At 43.0% G+C, this 18,728-nt stretch overlaps 1 protein-coding gene across 5 annotated transcripts in view; it reads left to right on the top strand.

Moving 5' to 3' along the window:
* Window positions 1–18,728, top strand: part of casz1 (castor zinc finger 1) — a 93,191-nt gene that overhangs the window by 51,081 nt on the left and 23,382 nt on the right. For 3 of the 5 annotated variants that reach the window (XM_055892366.1, XM_055892368.1, XM_055892365.1), the window contains exons 2-5: window positions 4,388–4,981; window positions 13,301–14,234; window positions 15,775–15,840; window positions 17,571–17,657. In XM_055892366.1, coding sequence (XP_055748341.1) covers window positions 4,388–4,981; window positions 13,301–14,234; window positions 15,775–15,840; window positions 17,571–17,657 — 1,681 coding nt within the window. The remainder of the gene's footprint in view (window positions 1–4,387; window positions 4,982–13,300; window positions 14,235–15,774; window positions 15,841–17,570; window positions 17,658–18,728) is intronic. The other 2 variants (XM_055892369.1, XM_055892367.1) reach the window with 1 other exon arrangement.

The raw sequence follows: 18,728 nt of genomic DNA, 5'->3' as shown, positions 1-18,728 counted from the left end.
AATCTCTTCTCGTTGATATTTGGGTCTTGTAATAAAGGTTTCCATATGTATTGTATTAACCACGTAGTTTTTTATACCATATCTAGTAATTAAAACATTCAGAAGATTTAGTGTGAAGTCTATTGTGCTTCTCAATCAGTAGCAGTTTACCCCAGGAGTCGAGCTCTATATTGTTGGGGGAAAATGTACATAAATAGTCACTAATGGAAAGAAACAACTCGGCAGGGGTCATTTCCTACAAGGAGCAGGAGATTGCGATGCAAAGGAAATCGGTAGTTAAAGCATGAAATACTGAGCACAGTAAACAGAAAAATGACCTCCACTGCAACGCCCAAATGACCTCAATCTTCGTTCAGGGGGTGTTTCTGAAAAAATAACCGAACATTTATGTCTTCCACTTCCTAATAGTTTTTCCAGCTGATTTTTTCAAAATTGCTGTCCTCTAAAAATGTGACCTTTTCACCCCGGCCCGCAATTGTCTAACACAAAATTGTACAGTAATGCGCCACTGATATACGGCGAGCTCGAGACTGCACATAATTCCACAAGTCATTGTTTCAAATGAGGAAGTCCACAATGTAAATAAAGTAACTGAGAAAGCATGTGTGGTGGGCAGCACTGGGTGCATTGTATACTGGGGAGGTAATATCTGTAAACTCACTCACACTAGGGTTGTGTTCCAAAGGGCTCCCTATTCCCTATATAGTGCACTACTTTTGACCAGGAAACTGGTGCCATTTGGGAGGTAGCCACAATGTATCTTCTAATGAAAAAAAAAGAAAAAATTATTTTAAGCACTTTCTGTGATTTACATAATGCCAGCAATGGCTCACGCATAATTGTGCTTGATCTTCGCTTTATGGCCGAGTTTAAATGAAGAAGCCTATACTAGCTCTGACTTTGCTGATAAATACTTTATTGAGGGAAAATGTACTTCCTACGACTGTGATATGTGGTTGTCTCACCTAGCTATCTTAAGATGAATGAACTAATTGGAAGTCGCTCTGGATAAGAGCGTCTGCTAAATGACTAAAACGTAAATGTAAATATACAATTTTTTTTATACTAAGTCAATTGAAATATAACTTTGTTTCCTCTCCCATAGTAACATCTTATTTTTTCCTCAACAAAAATAGCATTCCCAGTAAAGTACAATGTATTGATAATGATAGTGACAGACTTTTGAGTAAAGAGAAATACAGCTTCAGTATTTGGTACAAAAAATACAACTTAAAGTGGATGACACTGCAGAAGATTTGGCATTCTCCTCCTTGTTTATGTCAATTGAAATATTGACAACTTTGAAGAGTTGGGCACCAAACTAGCCCTGGTGGTCTTTTTAAAATGGCAGGAAAAAATTCCAAAAGTGATTAAGATGATGGACAGCATATTATTCACTAACGTCTAAACGTTGCCCATGATATAAGTTATTTACAACATGATAAAGATCTGGACTTGATTTTTTTGCCTGGAACATCTGCTCAAGGTGAACTTTGGTGGCTCTTTTCATCAAGTGAAAGGTAACAGTGTGCAGTTTCTGCCCTAAAAAGGCAGCTCTTAATATGGAATGCTGGAGGCAGCTGCACTTGCTTTAGCCGAGGACATGTTTTAAAGATTGCCTGGGTGAAATAATGTCACCCACTCCTACCCCGGACAGTCACTCCGTCACTGTTATTGTTCAGTGGAGCTTCTTTAGAGAAATAGAGATTATACTGTATTTCTCAGTTTACAACGTGTATTTTCACCACGGAAACAATAACAAACAATTTTGGTAAACGTACAGTGCATTCGGAAATCAGTCAGACCCCTTTTTTCCCCCAAAAATGTACATTAAAGCCTTATTCTAAAATTGATTCAATTGTTTTTTTCCCCTCATGAATCTACACACAATATCCCAAAATGACAAAGCAAAAACGGGTTTCTAGAAATTTTTGCAAATGTATTAAAAAGAAACTAAAATATAAATTCCATAAGTATTCAGACCCTTTACTTTGTTGAAGCACCTTTGGCAGAGATTACAGCCTTGAGTCTTCTTGGGTATGACGCTACAAGCTTGGCACACCTGTATTTGGGGAGTTTCTCCCATTCTTCTCTGCAGGTCCTCTCAAGCTCTGTCAGATAGGATGGGAAGTGTCGCTGCACAGCTATTTTCAGGTCTCTCCAGAGATGTTGTTTCTCATGGTCTGAGTTCTTTAGGTGCCTTTTGGCAAACTCCAAGCGGGCTGTCATGTGCCCTTTACTGAGGAATGGCTTCCGTCTGGCCACTCTACCATAAAGGCCTGATTGGTAGAGTGCTGCAGATAATGTTGTCCTTCTGGACGTTTCTCCCATCTCCACAGAGGAACTCTGTAGCTCTGTCAGAGTGACCATCGGGTTATTGGTCACCTCCCTTACCAAGGCCCTTCTGCCCCGATTGCTCAGTTTGGCCGGTCGGCCAGCTCTAGGAAGAGTCTTGGTGGTTCCAAACTTCTGCCACTGTGTTCTTGGGGACCTTCAATGCTGCAGACATTTTTTGGTACCCTTCCCTAGATCTGTGCCTCGACACAATCCTGTCTCTGAGCTCTACGGACAATTGCTTCGACCTCATGGCTTGGTTTTTGCTCTGACATGCACTGTCAACTATGGGACCTTAAATAGACAGGAGTGTGTCTTTCCAAATCATGTCCAATAAATTTAATTTAGCACAGGTGGACTCCAATCAAGTTGTAGAAACATCTCAAGGATGATTATTGGAAACTTGATACACCTGAGCTGAATTTCGAGTCTCAGAGCAAAGGGTCTGAATACTTATGTAAAAAAAATCGAAACACTTTTAAAAACCTGTTTTTCTTTGTCATTATGGGTTATTGTGTGTAGATTGACGAGGAAAAACATAAATGGAATCAATTTTAGAATAAGGCTGTAACATTACAAAATGTGGAAAAAGTCAAGGGGTCTGAATACTTTCCGAATGCACTGTATATTTGAGTGGACGAGAGTATTTTCAACATACTTGTTGTCATGTTGGCTATGAATTCACCTGCAGAATGAAAAAAATTACAGCCAACAACACAAAGCCACAAGCAGCAGCAGTGCAGCCTACTGAGAGCAGAGGAGAGGACCACTATACCAGCACCTCTACACCAGGCGGTGTCAGAGAAAGGTCCTAAAATTTGTAAAAGACTCCAGCTACCCAAGTCATAGAATGCTCTCTCTGCTACCACACGGCAAGCGGGACCGGAGCACCAAGTCTGAAGGCTCCTTAACAGCTTTTACCTCCAAGCCATAAGACTTGCATAACAGTTAATCAAATGGCTACCCGGACTATTTGCATTGACCCACTATTTTACACTGCTGCTAATAGCTGTTTATTATCTATGCATAGTCACTTTACCCCTACCTACATGTACATATCACCTCAATTACCTCGACTAACCTGTATCCTCGCACATTGACTTGGTACCGGTACCCCCTGTATATAGCCTCATTATTGTTATTTTATTGTAACTTTTTTTTAACTTTAGTTTATTTAATGTTTATTAGATTTTCTTTGAAAATATTTTCTTACTTAAAAAATCAAATCTGCATTGTTGGTTAAGGACTTGTAAATATTTCACAGTAAGGTGTTGTATTCGGCGCATTTCAAATTCGATTTGAGAAGAGAAGACCAAAGAGGAGGTTAGAGTTTGCTGGCTAGCTGGCTTACTTCTGCTAAAACTACTAGGAGGGCTGGAAGGAAAGCATGGACTCTGTTTCTACCCCTTGCCTGTCAGGGTTAAAACTAAGCAGCCCCCCACTCATTGGCAGAACCACAGCCTCTTTAGGTAAAGGGGAAGATTGGAAGATAACATTTCAGGAGGGTCTCTACAGAGCTGTCATGTGAAGGATTATGTAGCTTGTGTATTGGCTGCTTGTAGTACCTTAGGGGGTCCGATACTGATCTGGATGTGGTTTTCCTATTCAGCTCTCAGAGAGTTTTTTCCTTCTTTTTTCTGCAGCGGCTAATACGTTAAAACTCTGACTAAACTGACTGTCAGTGGTTTGGCTAACATATGCCCACTGTACGTATGTATCTATCTCTTTGTCCCTGCAGTCTTGTGATTGCTGTTATTATTTAAAAAAAGGCACTGCTTTGGGGCTATTTATAGAAGCTGTTAGACTGTTTTTTCCATGGTGAAGCTCAAATAATCACGTGAATGACACTTGATCGATGGCCCTTTGTTGATGAAGAGAGCTGGCCTACAGCTCTCATCTGATAAACGTGTTCATTGAGGGAAATGATGATGACATTTGAATAACACAAATATAATTCCATGGTAGAAGGTTTGATAATAACATATGATGGTTCTTAAACATGTGAATTGACATTCAACCATTTTCCTTTCTCTCTTTTCTTTTTCTCCAACAGCTGAAAGGACTTTATGCACTGAAAAGACCTCAGGAAAATCCAACATGGCCGGCAAAAGGAAAGGTGGCCTAAAACTCAACGCAATCTGTGCCAAGCTGAGCCGTCAGGTGGTGTACGACGGCAGCTCCCAGCATGCTGAGGGAGACCACAGCGTGGCGGAGAACAGCGAGCGCGGGAGCTCCCATTATGACGACAGCGGCGAGCGATTCGAGACCAACTTCCCCGAGGTCCTGAGTCTCGGCCAGAGCCTCGAAGAGGACCAGAAACGGCGCAAGGCCATTGAAAAGTGGGTCAACGGGGAGTATGGGGATGAACCACCACCCTCTGCCCTGGACTGTGGGGAGGAACAGCAGCAACCGCAGGGACTCAAGCCCAACAATGGCGAGGACGGACCCCCCGAGGGTGTGTACATGGTACAGCCCAAGGGCTGCAGTGACGAGGAGGACAACGCGCTTGATGAGCCCGAACCCATGTTCGACTCCCGGGACGGCAGTTACCACGACGACAAGGACTCGGAAGACGGGCCTCAAAAGGACGTCTACATGCCGTTGATAAGTGAGGCCCCGAGTCGCCAAACATCTTTCTCCTCTCCAGGTACAAGTCTCTCTTTCTTTTCTCGTTGTTCTGTTCTTTTCTCGTCACTCCTCTTGATGAATTCTGTTCTCGCTTTAACTGCCCTTCAAACCTTCCATTCCTTTCACTAAAGTGTTAAGGAGCCAAGAAATAGTAGTTGGGGGACATAGCCACATCCAGGACCTGTCCTAAACCTGTCCCTGGAAAGAGAGACTGTGAGGTTACAATGAGATTTCATGGGTTGCACTTTTCATCACAATATTGTTTTGAACATTCGTTTTAGGACTGATGCCTAACTGAGTGTTCTACCCAATGCATTGTCAAATAGCGCTGATGAATATTTCATCAAAAGTGCTTTACAGAGGCTTGGAAACATGATGATATTTCAAAATGACGCAAATAATAAGTAGGAAAACCTTTTGTCATCATTGTGATGTTGCCAGATTGACTATAGAAACAGTATAACTTAAGCTAGCTAGATAATATTGAAGGAACAGCACTGAATTTTAACTAGCTAACGTTAACATTGGTAGCTATTTTTGACAAACTTTGCTAGCTAATGACAACATTCCCGACGACATCATAATGATGGAAAAATTGCTTCCTACTAATTGCTTGTCTACTTTAGCAATGTAATCCTATTTTCAAGCCACTATAGTGTAAATTAGATCTCTTTCGGAAAGACTGGGCATTAGTCATCAGTCGGGCATCAATATGGCTGCGGCGTCTGTAGAACTTTGATAACAATGGCAACGACGCGACCGAGGGACAGAGGTGCATGCCATGAATAGCCAGTGACGGTATTACTCCACAGACAGATGGAACTGACTAACAGGCTATTGGGAAAACAGGAACCTGTGTGTGTGTGTGTGTGTGTGTGTGTGTGTGTGTGTGTGTGTGTGTGTGTGTGTGTGTGTGTGTGTGTGTGTGTGTGTGTGTGTGTGTGTGTGTGTGTGTGTGTGTGTGTGTGTGTGTGTGTGTGTGTGTGGTTACAGTAAGTGAAACAAGAAATTCGTCCAGTATTTGGAGTAGGCTTACACTGCCTGTTCACTCTGTAGGCCAAAAGAGTTTGGCAGTCCAAGGATAAGCTTCATATTACACCCAGAATTACATTTTGAGTTTTAGATTTTTCCCTAAGCTCACTAAACTTAGTCACTGCCCAATCCCACTATTACATACAGTGGTAGCCTAGTCTGCCTTGAAGGAGTATAGGTCTCCATCGTTGCTGAGGAACGATTAGCTCTTAGCACTTGAATCCAGATAATCGGTTGTCAAATAAAGTCTGAAATAGAATAAGAACCTATTTCTTGCAATCTCCATTGAATCACAGTTGAGGGTACATTATTGTTCATGAACTTAACATTTGATGAAAGCAGATATTCTGTAAGTGTATTTGCTTTAATTAATTTATTCATCAATTGATTTGCTGTGCATTAGTGGCTTACAGCGACAGCCTATTAAATGATCTGTCTCTTTTTACATGATGTTCCTCTGGTAGCACTGAGGGACAATCAAATAGTTAAGGTGGCATATACCTTAACGGTGTGGTCTTGATGTGGCAACAGCAATGTGTTAACTGCACAAACAATCTCCAGAGAATGCACCGTTTACAGACTTGAACTTGGAAACCAGAAGGAGACACATTGCTATCTGAGAGACTGGGCTATATAACTACAGTAGAATTCAAAACACAGAGCAGTAAAAAAAAAAAAGAGAGAAAAAAAGACAGAGACAGAGAAAAGATTAGTTTCACAGATAACCACAAAATAAGTGACAGAACAAGACACAGTTGGAGTCGTGTTGTTGTCGTGTGGTACAAAACAGGTTTTGTTTAGGTCTGTTTTCTGCTTGCTCACCTCACTTTTCACAGACATTTTTTGGTCTTTCATCTGGTGTTTCAGTGTCATGTACATATGCTGCAGAAGGTTTTTTTCAGATTATTATTCTTTCCTTTTTTGTTTACACCGGTGGAGCAGCAGTGGCTGTGGCCTGTCAGAGAAGTGGGGCCAAGGGCTTCTCAGAAAAATATTTTTTTCCGGCAAATGCAGGGGCTTTGTGGTTTTAATTAGTCATTTTGTGTTTATTTGGTGCTTGTAAAAAAAAAAAAACTGTCTGTAAATGTGTGTTTGTGTTGTGAAACAGGCTTACACCTTTCCCTCCGTTGGGTCCCTGCTACTTTACATCTCACAACAAAGGCAAACTGTTTGAAGACTGTGGAGAGAGCATCCTGCATTAGTAGCAACTCTTGTCTTTGTTTTTTGTGTGTTTTTTTTGCATTGCTCTTTGTTGATTGTAACTAGGCCATCTATATTGCCATGTTTCTGTGGCGCTCACAATTAAAACATTTTCCCCCCCTCTCGCCGCTGTCTTTCAAAGGCTGATGCGGAGCGCGCATAATTATGCATATAAACATAGTGGCTTAATTATCTCTCACAACATCAGTGACAATGTAATTAACAAACATTGCAAGATCAATGAGAGAAACTGCGACCTTCAAAACATTTAACTCCTCACATCGAGGCACCGTGTGGATTTCCTATCAGTGCAAAACCCCAGAATACTTTTCCTAGATCATTTAGATGTTGCATTATTAGGCCCCTCATAAGCTATTCAGTGAAAACAACTGAATAAAAACGATGAAGGCAATGACAAAGATGCTCATCGAATCAAACACAACTGACCATGACTTCCAATTGCACTGCTATGTTCTGTGTCAAAGGTTATGGATCCTTTTCAAAACATTCTATTCTATTTATTTTCTATTTATTTATTTCAAAATAGCAAGCATGTTAACTTGCAAGAATTTGAGGAATCATTCTGCAACTCATTAGTTTCTCAGTCATCCCAGACATTTGATTCCACCAAAACAAAATTCTCAATTCAACAAACCTACAATGCACTGTCACTTCACCCAGACGAGAGCTCAGTAAAATCATTTATTTTTATTTTTATTCCAGTCAACCTTGTCTAAGTTGTCACATTAAAGCTCATTAAAGCGATTTTTCCTCAGGCCAGAGGTGCCAATACCATCATTCCATGTAAGGACTTGGGACATCAGCTCAACACAAAGAACTCTAGAGTTCAGGTGATTTTGAAAGACAATGATTGACCGAACGATAAGCATTGGAAATGTCCTGCTCTAAAACCCTAGGTGTATTTAAAGTGAGATTATAGGCCGTATATAGTCTCAACAGCAAGCTGAAGCCTTATCATCTCCAACACCTCACTTTACTCTATTTTTGACCCTCAGAAGACATGGTGGCACACTGATATCCGTGTTTGGTCAGCAAAAAGGTGATATAATGCCCATTTGTTGTCACATCAGGGGAGGAGGGAAATGTGGTCCTATATTGCCTCAAACACAGACAAGGTCCTGGGTCTGTGTCACGTGTTGCAATTTGCCAGGCATGAAGTGCAGAGATTACACCCACTTCTTTTAATACTCTCCAATGACACCACAGTGAGAGAGGGGGAGAGGAAAGAAGAGAGGGAGTGGAAAAAAGAGAGAAAGCACAGTAGCAGCAAGGGCCAATCTCACCTTAACCTGTAAGCCCTGGTCTCCCTCACAGGCATTCGCATGACATCATTAAGAGGGTGCGAGATAAGGCTAGAGAATAAAACTCATTTACATGGTGTTTCACAAAGGTTATCTGCTGTCGGTTCCAGGCGTAATCCTTTCAGTTCAAGTCCAATTATTGGCCTGCCATTGATAGCCCGTCACGTGTCTGAGAGCGGAATAATGTGACTCGGCTAATTTTAAGAATAACAACTTCTATAAAAAAATAACAACAATAACTTACATTATAAACCTACTAGTGCCAACACTGCAACGCTTACTACCACTACTGCTATCTGCTAACTACTTAAGCAATAAGGCATGAGAACTCAGGGATTATCGTGTGTTATACCACAGCATTGTTGAGTATTTGTTTCTGTTTGGCTAGAAGGGCATTCTAGAATTGACATTAAAACCAGATAACGTGACAGTTGGAAAATATATTGGGACACCTTGAAATCATGAGGCAATATGCGCCTATACATGCAGACTGTACTTGCTACAGAGTTACAGAAAGCTAAACAACTAAGTTTATTTCTCCCAAATGTTGTGCACATTTTATTTATATCCCTGTTAGTGAGCATTTCTCCTTTGCCAAGATAATCCATCCACCTGACATGTGGCGTATCAAGAAGCTGATTACTCAGCATGATCATGCAGTGCTTGAGGCGTCACTACGGACCCGGTTTCGATCCCAGGCTTTGTTACATCCGCCCGTGACCGGGAGTCCCATAGTGTGGAGCACAATTGGCCCAGTGTCGTCCGGGTTAGGGGATGGTTTGGCCGGGGGGTGCTTTACTTGGCTCATCACGCTCTAGTGACTCCTTGTGGCGGGCCGGGTGCCTGCAGGCTGACTTCGGGCGTATGACTCGACCTCCGCCTCTCCCGAGCCCTTTGGGGAGTTGAAGCGATGAGACAAGTTGGCGGTGGGTTTCTGGTATGGGCAGGCATAAGCGACGGACAACGAACACAATTGCATTTTATCGATGGCAATTTGAATGCACAGAGTTACCGTGATGAGATCCTGAGGCCCATTGTCATGCCATTCATCCGCCGCCATAACCTCATGTTTCATCATGATAATGCACAGCCCTATGTCGCATGGATCTATACACAAATCTTGGACGCTGACAATGTCCCACTTCTTCACCAGACATGTCACCCATTGAGCATGTTTGGGATGCTCTGTATCAACGTATATGACAGCGTGTTCCAGTTCCTGACAATATCCAGCAACTTCGCACAGCCATTGAAGAGGATTGTGACAACATTCCACAGGCCACAATCAACAGCCTGATCAACTCTATGTGAAGGAGATGTGTCACGCTGCATGAGGCAAATGGTGGTCACACCAGACACTAACTGGTTTACTGCATTAACACCTCTACTTTTTTTAAAGGTATCTGTGACCAACAGATGTATATCTGTATTCCCAGTCATGTCAAATCCATAGATTAGGGCCTAATGAATATATTTTAATTGCCTGGTTTCCTTATATGAACTGTAACTCTGTAAAATCTTTGAAATTATTGCATGTTGCATTTATATTTTTGTTCCGTATATATACTACAACCACTGCAAAACAATGATAATATAAGTACTACCTTAGTATTAATACTAAAACAACAAATTAATAATATAGATCATTCATGACAATCATACTTTTTTGAATTAGAGGTTTTTCAGACTTCAGACATGAAGTCTGAAAATAGGATTGGTTTCTCCCCCGAAAAAGTTAGGATTGTGCAAGTGTAAGGTTAAATGTATTTGTCATCATAATAATAATAAAATAAAATGATAATAAAAGATCACTTTTAGAATCAAGGCTGGGAATAGCAATAGTAGTGTAAGTGCTAAAAATAAGTTTACGTATTAGGACTATGAGAAAGACAATCTGAAGAAATGTGTTTTAAGCCCCATTTTAAAAGCTCTGATTGATGGAACGGCTCTCAGGCGGCCATGGAAATGCAATGAAATGCCTACCCAGAATATTGCTTACCTCACAATAATAGTAGTAAATTAAAAAGATGATTACAACAAGAAATTAACATCAATAAATACGCATACAAGACATCAAATATTTAAGATACAGTGCAGTGCAACCATAATATAAGGAACTGTTTAGCAGACTCACCACTTGGGGGTCAAAGCTGTCCTTTAACTTGGGGTTAAAAGCGGTCCCCAGCTGAACATTTTGTCATTGAAACTTTTTGACCCATATACTACTATTCCTGGAACCAGTGGAATGTCTTGTCCCTTTCTTCGCAGATGTGAAGACGGTCCTATCATTAGAGCTATATGATATGACCTGAGGCGGCCTGGCTAACCATGCTAGACGTCATGACCCTGCTACAGTAGAAGCCCATGGATGTAGAGTACAGTGAACACTCCCATGACTAAACCACACACTAATGTCAAGGTGTATCTTAGGACAACACATTTGGTACATGTCTGTATAAGTAGATAATGATATGATCATGTATTTAGCAGACACTTTTGTCCAAAGCGACTTACAGTAGTTAGTTCATACGTTTTTATATTGGTGATCCCAGCAGGAAACCAACCAGGATCTTGGATCTACCAACTGAGCCAACAGAATTACAGATATTATATTTTTAGTATGGAGGTCCTTCTGAATTGAGATGTAGGTGAAAGTCAACGGGCTGCTTGATAAACTCAGATAAATCTAGTGCCCATTAATAAAGTACTATCTCATCTATGTTATCTTATCTAGCTCACTCAGTCGTCAAACACGAATGTACAAACATGCTGGATTGATCAGATGATATGTGACAAAACAGGCAGGAATTTCCTCTCAAATACAAATACCTGATCCATTTCTCTTAAATTTTTCATGCCCTTTCGATCCGCCAGATCCCCTTTCATACCAATGTGCCACAGAGAGCAGTAACCCCGGCGACGCTGATGGAAATTTGGGGATTATTTTACACTCCGTGAAGGAGATGTGAAAAGGCATGTGGGGGAGAGGCGACCGATTTAGCAATAACACAGAAATCCGAGACGAGAACTGAAATCTTTTTGTATTAATTACCAGGACGGCGGCTGGTATTACCGCTGGCCCCGCCTTGTGTATGTGCGTTAGCGATGAAAAAAGCAATCAAATAAATTAAGAAAAGGTCTGGAGGAGCGGGGTCCTGGGCCCGTGGCCAGAATGGAACCAAGAATGCCAAAAGTTTTACATGACACCTAAGTGAAGTTGTCATCTGGAGCGTAGTGGCTGTGTTCATGATATCTTATCTGACATCCAAACTGACACCAGGCAAGATTTTTGGAATAGATCTGGATCAGTAAACACTACTGTTAAGAAAGGAAAAGCTGAATGCCCAAGGGTTTCCTCCTCTCTGTATCATCTCTCTCTCTCTCTCTCTCTCTCTCTCTCTCTCTCTCCTCTCTCCTCTCTCCTCTCTCTCTCTCTCCTCTCTCCTCTCTCCTCTCTCTCTCTCTCTCTCTCTCTCTCTGTGTCATGCTCTCCCTTTCTCAGACGCACGCACACACATATACATACACTCTCTCAATCTCTTTCTCATACACACACACACACACTACTGCTAGTGGCGTGTCTTAATAAGGGATAGCTATGCAGTGCTCTTTCTTCCCCCTCTTTTTTTCAAGCACATTTTTTCCCTCCCTTTCCCCCAACTTGCTGACCTCTTGCGCTAACCTGGATGAAAGTTAATGAGCCAGAATTAATCTCCACATAATGCAATTAAACTATACATTTACTACATGTCCCCATGTCCTTGGGGAGGTTGTACAATTTAATGGACTCTTCAAATAAAAAAAGTGACGTTTCAGTTCACAAATATGTAAAAGCTTCCGTAGATAGAGACGTGATGGACTTGAAATAATGTTTTTAACTAAAGGGAACACGTTTTTGGAATGTTGTCATAATCAGAAGGCTCATTGGTAAGGCCTTTCACTGAGAAAAATGAAACAGTGTAACCTATTTCAAATTCTCAAGCATTCAACAATATACAAGAGATTAAATGGCATCTTCTCTTTCCATGACATAGACTGACAAGTAAATCCAGGTGAAAGCTATGATCCCTTATTGATGTCACTTGTTAAATCCACTTCAATCAATGTAGATGAAGGGGAGGAGACAGGTTAAAGAAGGATTTTTAAGCCTTGAGACAATTGAGACATGGATTGTGTATGTGTGTCATTCAGAGGGTGAATGGACAAGACAAAAGATTCAAGGGCCTTTGAACAGGGTACGGTAGTAGGTGCCAGGCGCACCAGTTTGAGTGTGTCAAGAACCGCAACGCTGCTTGTTCCCATGTGTATCAAGAATGGTCCACCACCCAAAGGACATCCAGCCAACTTGACACAACTGTGGGAAGCAGTGGAGTCAACATGGGAGTGCTTTTGACACTTTGCAGTCCATTCCCTGACGAATAGAGGCTGTTCTGAAGGGCAAACTCAATTTGAAGAAGTTTTGTACAATTGGTGTATCTCTAAAGTGTTAGGTGAGGAAAGTAGTACAGGTAATTTCCCAGTCAGAAGACTGACTGGGGAAGTCCCATGGAATGTTTTGGTTCATTTCCATTACGTTCGGCATAAAATGACTGACAAAGAATCAGCCCTTTTCAGCTTTGTACAATGCTTTTGCTTCCCCTTTCTTGGTTTTATGATTTTTGGATTGAAGAATCTATTGACAGTCAATAGAACATGACACTTAGACAAAGAGGTCATCCAAAAACAGTGTATCACATATCTTACCTAAGGGCTCTGTTCTCTCTGCTCCTCCCTGTTCTGTGCAGGAGAGGCATCCACTCTGCGAGACTACGCAGCCAACACAATGAACGAGTTCCTGGGCATGTTCGGCTACGACGACCAGCAGGTGAGGGACGAGCTGGCCAAGAAGATCAGCTTCGAGAAGCTCAAAGCCGCTACCTCAGGCTCCGACCCATCCTCCCTGAGCAGTGAGGAGGCCACGCGGCGAGCCCGCTTTTCCAAGTATGAGGAGTACATCCGCAAGCTGAAGGCTGGTGAGACCCTGCCCTGGCCCATCCACACCAACCCCAAACAAGAGGACCTCAACTCCAAGCTGGCCCAGGAGAAGAATGCCCTGCTCCAGGCCCAGATGGCCGCCTCTGTGGGGTGCCATTCCGGGGCTGAGGGACAGATTTATCACTCTAGCCTGGACCACAAGCAGGGGCAAGGGCAGGGGCACAACCTTGGGCACAATCCCCCACCAACCAACCCCACCTCCCACCTCCAGAACATGGCCTCCCGAGCCTCCAAGTATGACTTCTTCATCCAGAAGCTGAAGATGGGTGAAAGCCTGCGGAGCCAGCAGAACGGCAATGCTTACAAGAAGCCATCCAAGTACGACCTGGAGAACGTCCGGTACCTGCACCTCTTCAAGCCCGGCGACGGGAACACTGACATGGGGGGCGCCATCGCCTATAAAACGGGGAAGGTGGGCCGGCCGTCCAAGTACGACATCAAGAACATCCAGAAGCTGATGCCGGGGAGGCCCGAGTCCTCGCTGATGCCCAGCGTTCTGCCTGCCACGCCTGGGAACCCGGGGACACCAGTGGCCGCTACCTCGGCCTCATCCGCTGGGGCCACGGGCCCCACAGGACTCATCATGGATCAGACAGGCCACTTGGGCTTCAACACCTCCGACTACATGAAGTCTAGCTTCTCCAAGACCGACTCCATCACCACGGGCACTGTGTCCTCTGTCAAGTAAGAACCTCTTCAGATGACTTGAATGACACTTTAGCTGAACGACACCACATAGGTACAGAAGATCTGCATGAGAAACATGCTAAGCTTTTCTCACACAGCAATATTAATGTGTGTACTGTATACATGCTTATATATTACGCGTTTATTCAAGTCATACATTTTCTTGAATGAGTTGTGAGATCCCAGTAGTGAAAATTGGCCGCTCATGACAAAAATAGTCCAAGGAAATAATGAAAATCTCTCACCAAAGTCTGTCATTGCACCAAAAGTTGCCTATGCAAACCTCCCTGAATTATTAAATCAAATAATCCGTCAACTGAATCCCCCCGATATTTAGCTTGTGTTTTGAAATGATTCTAGGTTTTAATATTGTAGAATTCTCCTAAATTGTCTCTGTGGGACACCTGGGAGATAATGGGCGTCTCACATACACTTAACTGCCACTGCGAGTCAGTTAGCCTAACGCAAAGGTAATTGCCACCTCCACAACAGCCGATGCGAATGTAGTGTGAAATAGCGCATGGTGCCAATAGATCCACGACGTGATGAGTAGCGAAGGCCCATGAAGTGTTTACCTGCTGGGCGCTCTCTTCGGAGACTGATTTAGCACAGTCATCGCAAAGTGACTGACTTCCTCCTTTGGCTGGGGTGGAACAACTGTCCCTTTAATTACTTTGGAGCTGTGACTAACTTACCAGAGAGTCACAGGGCCTAGGCTGAACACTAAAAGAAACTACATGGTCAATCCGACGTCTGAGGTGACCGTACAGCGTTGAGTGCGATGCAGCCGACATAGACTTCAGGGCTTTCATATTTCTTGCGCTTAGCAGAGCAATTGGGAAATAAGTTGCCAGGAAGTGAGTTTGTGTTAATACAGGACGTACCGCCCCCACCTACCATCAACCAATCATGTCAATGTGGAGCTATACGGAGCCCTCCGCATTGTTAGTGCTAGCAAACGAGGGGGTTTGGGAAGCTAGCCCTTGTTAGCGCTAGCAAAAAAGTGGGTCCCTCTCAAGGCAGGTCACATTTCAGTAGGAACCATGCAATGTTTAAACCTAATGTGTTCCTGATGATTGGACTCAGTTCATTCATCTCCCCCCAGTCTAGTCCTATTGGTTCTACCCAACTTGTCACTAGCTGAACCAATGCCTTCTGTTCCATCGAACCCTGTCTTCTCCTTCTGTTTGAACTCAGTCCTCCTGATGAGACATGACAACAGCCTTTGGAGGCAGGGTCCTTAGGGACCTTTAGAAAAGATTTTGCCTTTCCCCATGATCTAGATTTGCATATGAGCACTCTCCAAAATAGCGCTTTTCCACTGCCTTTTGCCTTTCATTGTTGGAAAGCCATGCAAAAGTGTGTTCATACCTTCCTGATTCAAACCCACGTGAAAACCGCTGTCGCGTCACAGAAAATGTATATTGATTGCGGTCGTTTGAAACAGATTCTAGGTAAATATTGTGTCAGTTGTTTTTATTAACAGTGTGCCCAATACCCCATTAATCCTGTCTCTTTTTGTGTTTGCTTGTATTAGGAACGGCCTACCACCTGAGAAACCTGTCACAGAGGACGTCAACCTGTACCAGAAATATATCGCCAGGTATGCAAATCCTCCCTCTCCGGTGAAACAAATGTTGTCCCGGACGTGAGACAAAGCTTTTTTATTAACTGATGGCGTATTTTACACAGTGATGAAACTAGATGTGTAAAATAGTGGTAGAGGTCAAGTTCTGTGCTGCAAAGTGAGGGAAATAGTAAGAGGCCGAGTTTATGGACTGAAAGGAAGTGGAATTCTGTTAGGAGGAACGAGGCATGAGATGGTTTCTATGGTGGTGAGAGGTGTGCTGACAAGATGGTTGTACTTACTCTGTTTGAGCTCGAGAATTTCTTACAAAGTTACTTCAGTATACTGGAACACTTTGCTTGTCAGTCTTGAGTAGTTTGAGCGTACTGTGCGGCGGTGTATGTAACGGATATAGGGTGAAACTGTTGGTTACATGGCTGCATGGTCTCTGAATTGTCCTCTTTATCACTCACAAAACACGGAGGCAAAACATTGCAAGGTAATCTCATATTTCAATAGACAACACAGTATCCCATTCTCCAGTCATTTTGAACTACACACTAGAAAGGTGATTGTCACTTGTTTATTTCTTCACTTTAAAAAGAAAGGAAAAGCACTGTTTCAAAAGCCCAAAGTGGCTTTGGCGTTAATGATTACTTCTCCAAACCGTAACATGAAGGGCACAAATCAAAAGCACTGTCACTGACAGACACACACATTTTCATCATGCACACACACACACACACACACACACACACACACACACACACACACACACACACACACACACACACACACACACACACACACACACACACACACACACACACACAAAAACCTTCCTTGGACTGATTACATTTTGCAGATTTAATTAAGGAATTTTTAATGAGGCTTCTGCTGGCACTGCCAAGAACTGTTTTGATATTTGCGCTGCATAATGCATAAAATTTGTCTAAACATCTCGGTAGTTGATGCACGGGGAGGCTGCAGATAAGCCCAGATACAGTTTCAATTTCCGTGTTGGGGAGAGAGAGCGAAAAAAAGAAAGGGAAGAGGAGGGAGGAAAAAAGACAGAAAAGGAGGACTCATAAAAAGGGCAAATGTAGACTGGGGGGAGGGGGGTAGAGGTAGGGGGAGGTTCATCTCTCTGGAGCCACAACTAATGAGCGCACATTTATGCTAAAAACCCAGCTTTGTAAATGTTGTTGACTCCCACCTTCCACCCCCCTCCCCCTCACCAACCAAGGGGGGAAAAGTTATTTATCTCCTTGCCGCGCACCAGTTTGATGTTTTAAAGAGCTTCCCTGGTAGTGTTTAGTCGCAGTTTTCCCTCTTTAAATGCTTTCATGCACCCACTATTGCCGCGGCACTTTGATCTGCGTTGACTCTATTGTAACAGGAGATGTGCCACAATCTCTGTATCGTTGTGATATTAATATTTAATCTGCAGCTGAATAGCAGCGGCCCATTAGGCCCCCTGACGCGGCAAGTGGGAATTGTCCATAGGCAAAGTGATACAGCTGGGCAATGAGCAGAGGGGTGGGCCACAGTCCCAGGGGGGCTGTGTGTGCGTGTGTGTACGTGAGCGTGTGCGTATGTCCGAATACGTGTGTACATGCACAGTCCATAGAGGAGTAGGGCTGAGAAAAGCACCGATGGTGGGAGAGTTGGTTGGTGTGTGTGTGTGTGTGTGTGTGTGTGTGTGTGTGTGTGTGTGTGTAATGTACTCTACTGTTAGCTCCATTTCTGTTTTTTTTTTTCTAAAGAAGCCGTCAAACCTTCCCGAAGCCCCTACCACCACCACCACCACCACCATACCCTGAGCCCCCCACCACACCACCAACTTTTAAAAGGTAGTGGATTTGCCGTTCAATTAGCCTAATGAACTCCGCAAAGTGATCTGTAAATGCAGCCCTAGGATAATCCTACAGGCTACAGGCAACAACAAAAAAAAACAGAGAGAGAGAGAAAGAGAAGTAGAAAGAAAGAGAACGAGTGAGAGAGAGAGAGAGCAGATGGTACTCTTGGCAGTGGCAGTCCAAATGTTTATTTGTGTGTTTTCAGTCGTAATTGGAGGTTTTTTAACAGTCATCAGTAAACGCGCAAGGAAATGGTGCCCACTCTTTTACCTGGAGAAGTCTTTACCAAGTCAGACTCTTACAGTCAAGAGGAGGAGGAAGGGGACGGGAGGGGGCGGCAGTAGCGTGTAGATCCACTCAAGCCTCTCAGCAGAACCTAACCTTCCTTTGATTAAAGCAAGCGCCGTTAACCTGAGAGAGAACTCCACAACATTGATTTGGCAAGGTTTAAAAGGCAAATGAGGGGAATCATGCGTGGGGTTTACAGTTTAATAAGTGTCTGTGTACCGGCTGCTTTTGAAATAAACGGAGCTAATTTGAGTCGAAATTGGTGTGACAGGCGAGTCAATTGTGGCGGTGTGTGGAAAACAGACGTATTTGCGTGACGAGATGAGTTGTTTTGGAGGTATGGTTAGGATTAGGAGGTAGTTCTCTGTGAGGTGATTGGATTTCCTTTTGGTAGTGACAGACACCTTGAATGTTAAAGGGGGGAAATTTGGGTTAGGTTAAGTTTCGGGAATAGAAACAGGTGTTTCCCTTCATGAAGGTGATGTTTTTGTCCATTTGCTCACTAATCGCCAGAAGAAAAGGAAGGATGCACCCAAGATAATTAGGGAGGGAGTTTATATTCAGACAATACTATCATTGCAAAATAGCATGCATGCTTTTATACCACAATAACATAATTTTTCAGACCCTTTTTTGTGAAGATAACTTCTGCTCTATGACTGTCTTCTAAGAAGACGCATTGGAGTGTCCACAGCTTTTACACCTGTACCTTGATTAGTCATGACAAAATCACTCAGTGTAAAGTCCACATGGCCCGTGATGTAACTCTGTACCCTT

This window comes from Salvelinus fontinalis, chromosome 31 (assembly GCF_029448725.1).
Source record: "Salvelinus fontinalis isolate EN_2023a chromosome 31, ASM2944872v1, whole genome shotgun sequence".
In the NCBI taxonomy this organism is placed as follows: domain Eukaryota; kingdom Metazoa; phylum Chordata; class Actinopteri; order Salmoniformes; family Salmonidae; genus Salvelinus; species Salvelinus fontinalis.
Note: the sequence above shows the minus strand (reverse complement) of the source record. Positions and strands in the feature narration are given on the sequence as shown.